Raw genomic sequence first — 9,370 nt, 5'->3', positions numbered from 1 at the left:
TTTATGAAGAAAATAGCTTTCCTTTTCCTCCAAAATCAAATAACAAACTTGGAAAGATAACCAACTACACCATAAACATCACTCTCTTGGGACATTTTTTTTACTCGAGCAGCAGCCCTTTATTTTCTTGAGCAGGAAATGAGATCATCAGTGATGGTCGATCACTCTCGTTCATCAATTGATCAGCTGCCACGTCCAATCAGTGCAGGATGGGAATTGGATCCAGAAAACGATCAGAATTGACAACGGGTCGATGATAGAATTGCTGACTGACCTTTGACCTCCTGCACAAGTGCAAATCCTGGAAATATTTCTCTGTGAAAATGACAATGAAATATACTCTAAAACTTCAAGATTGTATCTGAAATTATATCTTAAGACACACTCATCACAGATTGGCAGAATTCTGTCAGTTTGTTACTCTGAGGGATTAGTCTTTGTACTTGTTGAATAACAGCGTTGGAGCCCATTGAAAAATGGCCAGATTTTGTTAACAGTAAACATTTTCTTATTGCTGTGCCGCGACAGAAACAATGTGCTTTTGGGTTACCTCATACAGGAAGCTCATTCCTTTGTGGATCCATTCTGAATCTGCTGTGATCTCCTTGACGTTGGGTTCATGAAGTGCAGTTTGAAAAGCAAGGTGCTAAATGTGCTGAGTGCCTCTCCTGCATAGTAGACCTCACACCTCCCTGTCTACATTGCTGCTGGAAATGTATAGCACATGCAAACTTTCTTTCGCAAAGTTTGGTTTTTAATTGAATGAAGTAAATCGAGAGCTTAAGTCCAGCATGTTTCCAAGTGGAGAGTTGCTGGTCCTGTTTACATTACATTCTGTAGAATGTATGGCTCAGAAACTGCGTTGAATGGAGCAGCCTCCCATGGACTGGTGGCCTGTGAGGCTTTGGGAATTGAGGATCCCCAATGAACGTTCGAGTCTGATCACAGCACTGATGTACAGATTGGTGGAAGCAAGTTACTTTCACTCAATATCTGCTTCAAAAAGCAGGATGCAATCTAGTGCTATCTTTTAGCTTTGAATGACAAGTTTGAATATTATTCATGTGTTCAAAAAAGGGAATGGGGTAACCCTGGAAATTACAGGCCAGCTAGTCTTATGCCAGTGGTGGGCAAATTAATGGGAAGGGCTCTAAGAAACAGAATTAATTATCACTTGCACAGGCACAGTATGATTTGTGATGGCCAGTGTGGATTTGTGAGGCGTACATCATGCCTCACAAATCTGATTGAATTCTTTGAAGGGATGACCAAACATGTGGATGAAGGTAGATCAGTGAATGTGGGATACATGTATTGAAGTAAGGCTTTTGATAAGTTTCCCCATGGCAGGCTCATGCAGAAAGTCAGGAGGCATGCGACGGGGGAAATGTGGCAGATTGGATTCAGAATTGGCTGACCCATAGAAGACATGGGTGACAGTTGACTGAAAATATTCAACATGGCGCTCAGTTACGAGTGGTGTACCTCAAGGGTCTGTTCGGGGTCCTCTTTTATTTATGATTTTGTTAAATGATTTGGATGTAGGAGTGGAATGGCGGATTAGTAAGTTTTTGGAAGATACGAAGGTGATTTGACTTGTGGATAGTGTGGAGGGCTGTTCTAGGTTACAAAAGGACATTGGTCGGGTATTGAGTGGGGCTGAGAAGTGGCAGATGGAGTTTAACCCTGAAAAGCGTGAAGTGATTCATTTTGGAAGGACAAATTTGAAAGCAGAACACAGGGTTAACGGAAAGATTCTTGGCAGTGTGGAGGAGCAGATGGATCTCGGGGTTCATGTCCACAGTTCCCTGAAAGCTGCCAGTCAGGTGGATAGAGTTGTTAAGAAGGCATGTGGTGTGTTAGCTTTCATTCATAGAGGGATTGAGTTCAAGAGCTGTGAAGTTATGCTCCAGCTATACAAAAGCCTGGTTTGGCCACATGTAGAGTATTGTGACCAGTTCTGGTCACCTCATTCTAGGAAAGATGTGGAAGTGTTAGAAAAGGTGCAGAGGAGATTTACCAGGATGTTGCTTGGAATGGAGGGAAGATCTTACGAAGAAACGTTTAGAGAACGAGGGCTTTTCTCTTCAGAACAAAGGATGAGAGGTGACTTGATAGAGGTGTACAAAATGATCATAAGTATAGGCAGATTAGACAGCCAGGGACTTTTTCCTAGGATGGAGTTAGCTATTATGAGGGGGCATAGTTTTGAAGTGAGTGGAGGTAGATATAGGGTGGATGTCAGAGGCAGGTTCTTTACTCAGAGAGTGGCTGGGGCGTGGAATGCATTGCCAGAGAGTGTCGTGGAGTCGGCCTCGTTAGGGGCAATTAAGCGGCTATTAGATAAGCATATGGATGATAGTATAAGGTAGTGGAGGTGAGATAGGCCTTGGGTTTAGGATAAAAGTTCGAAACAACATCGTGGGCTGAAGGGCGTGAACTGTGCTGCACTGTTCTAGGTTCTATTTTCTAAGAAACCATGGGCAGAGGTCAGTCCTAATTCATGTGCTCATGGCTTTGAGACCAAGTCAGAGTCTGGGAATTCTGTTGTGAATAACTCTACTTCAGACTTTTCAGAGTCTGTCCACCATCGATAAGACTGAAGTTGGGAATAATGCTGGAGAAGCTTGCAATTTTCCAGCTCAATGGCGCCCCAGTGACACTGAAGCAGCTCCAAGTAAATCCGTCACCATCCTGACTTGGAATAATATCAGTGTTTGTGAGTGAAGATCCCAGTGGCCCCTCCTCAGCAACAGCAGCAGCATCATTCCGGTCTCTCCTACACCAGGTGGACTGTAATAAGCAGCTCATCACCACCTCCTGAAGTGTAACAGTTGCTGAGCACTAAATGTAGCCTTGCCATTGGCACACTCAAGATTGACTGTATATAAAAAGCATGCTGGGACAGGGTAGGGGGGGGGGCGTCCAAAATTAGAGGGCATCGGTTTGAGGGGAGAGGGGTAAGATTTGATGGGGACATGAGGGGCAACATTTTCATACAGAAGGTGGTGTGTATGTTTAGAACGAGCTGTCAGAGACAGTGGTGGATGTAGTTAGAATTACAACATTTAAGTGACATTTGGAGATTTACATGGAAAGGAATGGTTTCGAAGGATATGGGCCAAAGGCAGGCAAGTGGGGCTATGTCAGGTTGGGAAACCCCGTCAGCATGGACGGGTAGGACCGAAGGGTCTGTTTCCGTAAGAAATGAGTCATTCACTCTAATTCTATGCAAAAGAGTGTTCCTGTTTTTTGTAACTTTTGGATGGCAGGGTATTTTAATGGTCAGCATTACTGCCTCATAGTGCCAGGGACCTGGGGTCAATTCCAGTCACGTGTGGAGGCTGCACATCCTCCCCGTGCCTGTGTGGGACTCCTCCCACAGTCCAAAGACATGCAGTTTATTTTGGAGTGGCCGTGGGAAAGATGGCGTAAGAAGGCAGGGTGTGTCTGAACAAGATGCTGTTCAGAGGATCAGTGCAGACTAAATGGGCTGAACAACCTCTTCAGAGGATCAGTGCAGACTAAATGGGCTGAACAACCTCTTCCCGCACTGCAGGGATTCTACACGCAAGACTCAAGATGGTTTAAAATAAAACTCTACGTGGTGGAACAAATACATTCTGTGCCTTAAAGACCCACACCCTCAGTGAAGGCTGCAGTGTGCACTCGCTACAAAACTCCCTGAAACATTCCCCAGGATGTCTCTGATAGCCCCCTCCCTAAACCACGATCTCTGACACCTCGAAAGATAAAGGAAGCAACCATTCAGGAAAGTCAGCATCTGCAGGTCTCCTCCCTGAGTCACACTGCTCCTTCAATGTGATCGGGTGAAATCAACCTGCATCAGGAGTAACCCTCCCCGTGGGGGAAGCTCAGAGGAACCAAGGGAGCAGCTTAGTGCGCTCAATGCTGGCTTTAGCAGCAAGAGCCAATCAAATGGCAGCATTTAACCAGGAGCGTTGCTGTGTCATTCCCAGGTCACTGTTATCCTGCTGTCGGTAGCATTAAGTGCATCCAGTTCAGGTGAATTTTTTCAAGCAGACTTGTGCTGAATATTCCCATCTCTGGGCTGGCAGGCCTAAAGTTTATTACTAGGCGTGGTGGTGTTTCTGACCAAGACCTGGCAGAGAGCAAGGAAGGAAATGGAGCAAAACCACATTAGGACAGCTTTGGATTACTCCTGGGAAATGGTTCCCCCCGTGTGAGCTTTCTTGTCGAGCTACAATGGGTATTTAATCCATATCCCCTGGGAGAGCAGCGCATGTTCCTCAGGCGAAGGAACAAATGAACTGGTCATTGTGAGCAACTGCTGATGGCTGTCCTGAGGCAGGCAGTTGGTGGTGGGGGTCAGGAGGCCACAGGGCTGGTCTTGGCTTGAACCTCAACTGGGTCTCAGTGAATCTAGGATGCACTGTCCGGAGAAAGTAATAACATTGATTTGAATAGAATAGACCAGGTGTGTCAGATCCCCGTTGCTAAGTTTAAGTTTATTGCTCCCAGCATTGCTGTTTCCTCCACAAGGCTAGAGGGGGGACGCTGCTGGGTCTCTTCCCTTAAGCTCTTGTTGAGGCAAGCCGAGCCAGCTGGCACAGAATTTACGTTGGCATCAACTTGTGATTTGTGTGGACTTTAGCAATAAGTCTCGGTTGGTGGATGTTGACAGGGAAGCTATTGCTAAGCAAACTAGACATGAACATAAAGCATCCAACAGCCCTGTTTCAGTGAAAGTGGGTGTCAAGTCTTTCTTTCGGCAAAGCAGGGGTGTTTTCTCTTTTGAGAGCAATGAAAATTTTAGCTGCACGTGTATTCATCATACTTGGGTGTGAGATAATAGTACAAACTGATTTTACACCCCGCAGGCCCCAACCTCAAGTTCTGGCTGGGGGAATAACTTCGATTCATAACTTAGAGGAAGTTCCACGGGAATTCCGAGACTGATGCTGCGGTGGTGTTGGAGGGAAGACCAGGGAAATATTTTGTCAAATTAATAATTTCATTAGCCAAAATTACAGGCTTGAAGCTCTCAAAAGCTCTTTAATATCAAGGGTCTCAATGATGGACAAGAAGCAACATCAATACATTTCATTCATTCCCATTCAGCTGGTACAGCTATTACATGCTTTGCTACAAGCCCCTTTTCCCTGGAAGGAGCCAGATTGCATGGGGTGAAGTGGGGAATGCATTCAGACCAAGCAGACAGTACTCCAGGCCACACTAACTGCTGTCCTCCAGGGAGAGCCTGTCAAACAGGTACTCTCCCATCCCATTCTCAGGGGCTCCCAGGCGCTTCAGGTTGGTGATGTAGTCCCCGAGTTGCTTGATGATCTCCACCTCCTCATCCAAATAGTGAGTCTCCAGGAAGTCACACAGCTGCAACAGAGGAATATGACACTTGGTACATTTATACTATCCAAGACAATTTCAGAATTCCCACTGCAAGACAGACTTAGCCATGACTAGCTCTGGACAGCCCTGAAAAGCGAGCTAACACCTGGAGAATTTGTGCCAGTGAGGACAACATGTCAGCTGCTGCATCTTGCTGTTTGTGAAATGGAGCTGAGTTGGATTGTGATGGACAATGATCATTCCACTGCAATGATACTAATGAAGAACTCAGTGGCCAACGTCATTTCAGCACTTCCACTAGATTCGAGATCAAATTCCCCTTATACCTCATTGTAATCAGTATGATCCCAAGTGATCAATGTTACAATAGTTCAGGAAAGTAATGGATGGAAAGTGTTACATTAGTGAATTTCCAATCCACACAGACCAACCAATGAAACATTACCCTGAGAGTCTAGCAGTGATGTGAATGAGGAGGTGAAGCTTACATGAGGGTCAGTCTGTGCTGTGGCGAGTTGGTGGAGATCCAGCAAACTCTGGTTCACATTCTTCTCCAGATCCAGGGCAACCTGCATTGCCTGCAGACTGTTACCCCACTCATCCCTCTCTGGCTTCTGGGGATGGAGAGAAGGACAGGTAAGCTTTAGAAACAGAATCCCTGCAGCATGGGAGCTGGCCATTCACCCCATTGAGACCATAACTGCTGAAGAGCATCCCATCTGGTCCCATTCCCACCCTGTTCGTGTAACCTGCATTTCAAGTTGCCAATCCTCTTTTCTACTGTGTGGGGAAGCCATGCTTTGGGATAACGTTTAAATTCTCGTCACAGGCCAGAACCAAACTGGTGCCCCTGGCACTGAGTCAACAGTGCCAACCACTGAGCCACTGTGCCATCCCTGAAGTCCAGATAAAGAAAACATTAGCTACTTGGTGACTCCTTTCACCTTGCCCCATTTATCCTTGACCTGAAGCCGGAAGCTCAGGAACGTATCCTTGTACCACAGGGAATAAAAATGTACCAGATTAGTCATTTGCACCAGTGTCCATCTGCTGGAGTCTTAAAAAGGATATTCAGGAGTGAATCCCAAGGGCTGTGGGGGAAGTAGCGGTAGTGTCCCAAGCTCCGGTTGACAAGGCTGAGGTTCAAGTCTCACTTGTGCTTGTGGCCTCATACATGCCCGAGCAGCATGGTCAGAACCATCATGACTTGAATTCATTGTGGGGGGCAGTAATGTGCTTACAATAAACACAGGATCATCGATCCCTCAATGCTCACACAAGGCAAACTGTGTGTGAAAGGGGACATAGGCCAAGTAACATGTTAGTTTGGGGCAGGGTTGTGAGGAACAGCACAGGGACAAGTCCTTTGAACACATTTTATGAAAATTGTTCTTCCGGTCTCTGCTGCATTCTATCGTTGGCCTCACTGGTCAGAAGGACAGGATGCTACTGCAGGGGGTGCTGGTGAGGGTCCCCAGGTTGTTTCGCCAAGACAGAAAATCCATTGAGGAGAGAGATTGGATGGGCTGGGGGTTTTCCTTTGAGCAGGTGAGGCTGAGGTGGTTGTTTGATGGAAGACAAGGAAGTCTGGACAGTAGATGGGGAAAATGTCTTCCCCATGGCAGACACTCAGACCAGAGGGCACAGGTTTGAGGAAGCAGGATAGAGGGGATTGGAGGAAATTTGGTGGGTGTGTTGGGGAACGGAAGAACAAAGTGCTGGAAACGGCTACTGCAGCACTGTTTAAAGGACTAGCTGGGCGAGTGCTAAACACTAGGGTATAGTAGGGCCTGGACCAAGTACAGGGTGAGTACAGTTCGGTCTTTGCTGCGTCAGCATAGGCCTGGTGGACCAGAGGGCTTGCATAAATGCTGAAACACTGGAGATGGAGGAGAGCAAACAGGGAAGCCAAGCAAAAGAACTTCTCACACTCGCTCAGGATCTGAAAATCTTGTCACTGGAGATGACACCGCAAGAGCAGCCATTCCCCCCTGCACTTCCCCCACCACCCAACCCCAACCTTCACATCCTGGAGGAGGACTCGGCCTCCACGCTGATTCTGGAATTTCAGCAGCTTTTCTGCATGTTCCCGCTTCTCCTGGGACTGATCTTTGAAGAACCGGGAGAAATGGGCGAGGGCAACATCGTCCTGGTCAAAGTAGGACATCTGGAAGATCAAGTTAAAATTACATCAGACATCACTGGCTCACTCCCCATTCCAGTTCTCAACTACAAGACGCAAGGCACTATGTTTTGCCTTTGGGGAAAACTGGAAAAAAGATGTTGAAACCCTGCTGTAGTCAACGACTAGTAGGGAGCATGTTTTCTGCAAACCCAGGATCAATGAGATTGGGATGTAAGTGTACACATGAACTCTACAAAGGTGTGCTGTCTCCAGTATGGAGTTTGGCACTAAGATAATGCCGAGGAAAGCCTGCCCAGTAACAGCCTTTGGATCGTTGCAGCAGTGGGTTATTGCTCTGCCTAAATAGTGCAAACTCCGGCTGTCAGAAACTTGCACCAAGTCACATGACTGAAACAAATTGCAAAACAAATGATCAAATGTCAACTATTAGTGGCCTGTAGATAACGTCACTAGTGAAAACAGTAACCTGGAAAAACACTTGCCCTGACTTTACCCAAACAGGCAAAAAATCCTGTAGGTTTTCAGCCTATGTGACTCATATCTAAACTGTCATGTTCACAATTCGATGTAAGGGTTTAAGAGCTAATGCTCGCTATTGGAAGCATCAGCTAAGAATTACATTCTGGGGAAGGACTCCTGTAAAGTTACTTTAATCCTCAAATCCAAAAACCACAGTCAGGCAAGCAAATATCTGTGGTTTCAGTGGGTAGTTACAAGTTGTGGCAGAAGATAGTCGGGATTTTATCCTTGGGAAGCATGTGCCAATAGAGTTGAGACACAGTGATTAAACCCCAACAACTGGCTCACCATTAAAGCGGTCCCACCTCCCAAGTGAGGCTTATAGGGACTTAGTCCTCATTATAAGACAACTTCCTTCCAATAGGCACAAGCCCAGAGAGAGATGAATATTCCCCGTGTGTCTGTAGAAGGGGAGCTACAACATGCAAGAAGCAGACATCATCCAGGACAGGGCAGCCCACTTCATGGGGACTGCATTCACCACCTCCTTTCAGGGTCCATTAGCTACCAGGTCCCCTGCAGCACTCACCAAGGTTACTTCAACACATACCTTCCAAGCACATTCTACTCCTTGGAAGGGCACAGTCACATCACCACCAGGATAGAGGGGACATTTTGTTTTAGGTCAAGCTAAATGATATGGGAACAACCTCCATTTCTTCAATGTCACTGGGCTCATAGCCTCAGCACATTCCTGCAGCCCCAGTGTGGGGTGGAGAGGGGGCAGAGAGGGGATCCAACATTTCTCACACACGGCAGATCCACTCTCAGTAGGGACGGGATAGGCCACACCCACCTCTTGAATAAATACAAGTAAAGCCAAGTCAGCCTCAATGAAGGAGATCCACATAAAATAGATACCAGTCACAGACTAGCCTCAGGTTTGTTCAGACTAACAAGGGCCACTGCAACAGGGAAGTTATTGTTATTGTCAGTGTTAAAAAAAATCAGCATGTTTGTTTAGGACCACCACAGAGATCAGGCAAATGAAGTCAGGAAACTTGTGTCAGAAAGAAAAAAAAAGCAAGAGGCTTTTACCCTCCAGATACCACTGAAGGCCAACTGGGACCTGAGTTAACATACATCAGTATCCTACACCATCGTGATAGTAACACCACCTCTATCCTGAACTGATATTTAGGTAGGAGCCACAAAACCTCAATCTACTAGATTGTCAGCTTCACTAGAGGCCAGGCAAAGAATTTACTTCAACAGAACAGATTTATATGTTTAACCCCGAGAGACAGCACTCACCAAAGACTGATAGAGATAGGAGGCAGTGAGCTCCACATTAATCTGCTTGTTGACAGCAGCTTCACAATCCTGGTGATAGTTCTGACTGATCTGGGAGGCCAT

At 46.3% G+C, this 9,370-nt stretch overlaps 1 protein-coding gene across 1 annotated transcript; it reads right to left on the bottom strand.

Moving 5' to 3' along the window:
* Positions 1-5,217: 5,217 nt before the first annotated feature.
* On the bottom strand, positions 5,218-9,370 carry LOC132206439 (ferritin, middle subunit-like). Its single transcript, XM_059640589.1, has 4 exons — positions 9,269-9,370; positions 7,370-7,516; positions 5,838-5,963; positions 5,218-5,373 (listed from the first exon to the last, which is right to left on the bottom strand). The coding sequence occupies exons 1-4, from the start codon at positions 9,368-9,370 to the stop codon at positions 5,218-5,220; spliced, it is 531 nt and encodes a 176-aa protein (XP_059496572.1).

The sequence above is a fragment of the Stegostoma tigrinum genome, chromosome 38, assembly GCF_030684315.1.
Source record: "Stegostoma tigrinum isolate sSteTig4 chromosome 38, sSteTig4.hap1, whole genome shotgun sequence".
Lineage (NCBI taxonomy): Eukaryota > Metazoa > Chordata > Chondrichthyes > Orectolobiformes > Stegostomatidae > Stegostoma > Stegostoma tigrinum.
Note: the sequence above shows the minus strand (reverse complement) of the source record. Positions and strands in the feature narration are given on the sequence as shown.

What these genes read in the sequence shown, in the direction of transcription:
- LOC132206439 (XM_059640589.1), bottom strand. Translation starts at nt 9,370, where the DNA reads ATGGCCTCCCAGATCAGTCAGAACTATCACCAGGATTGTGAAGCTGCT. An exon ending in CCTATCTCTATCAGTCTTTG is followed by an intron (nt 7,517 to 9,268) that starts GTGAGTGCTGTC and finishes TTGATCTTCCAG; the next exon opens with ATGTCCTACTTTGACCAGGA. An exon ending in CAGCACAGACTGACCCTCAT is followed by an intron (nt 5,374 to 5,837) that starts GTAAGCTTCACC and finishes CCTCTGTTGCAG; the next exon opens with CTGTGTGACTTCCTGGAGAC.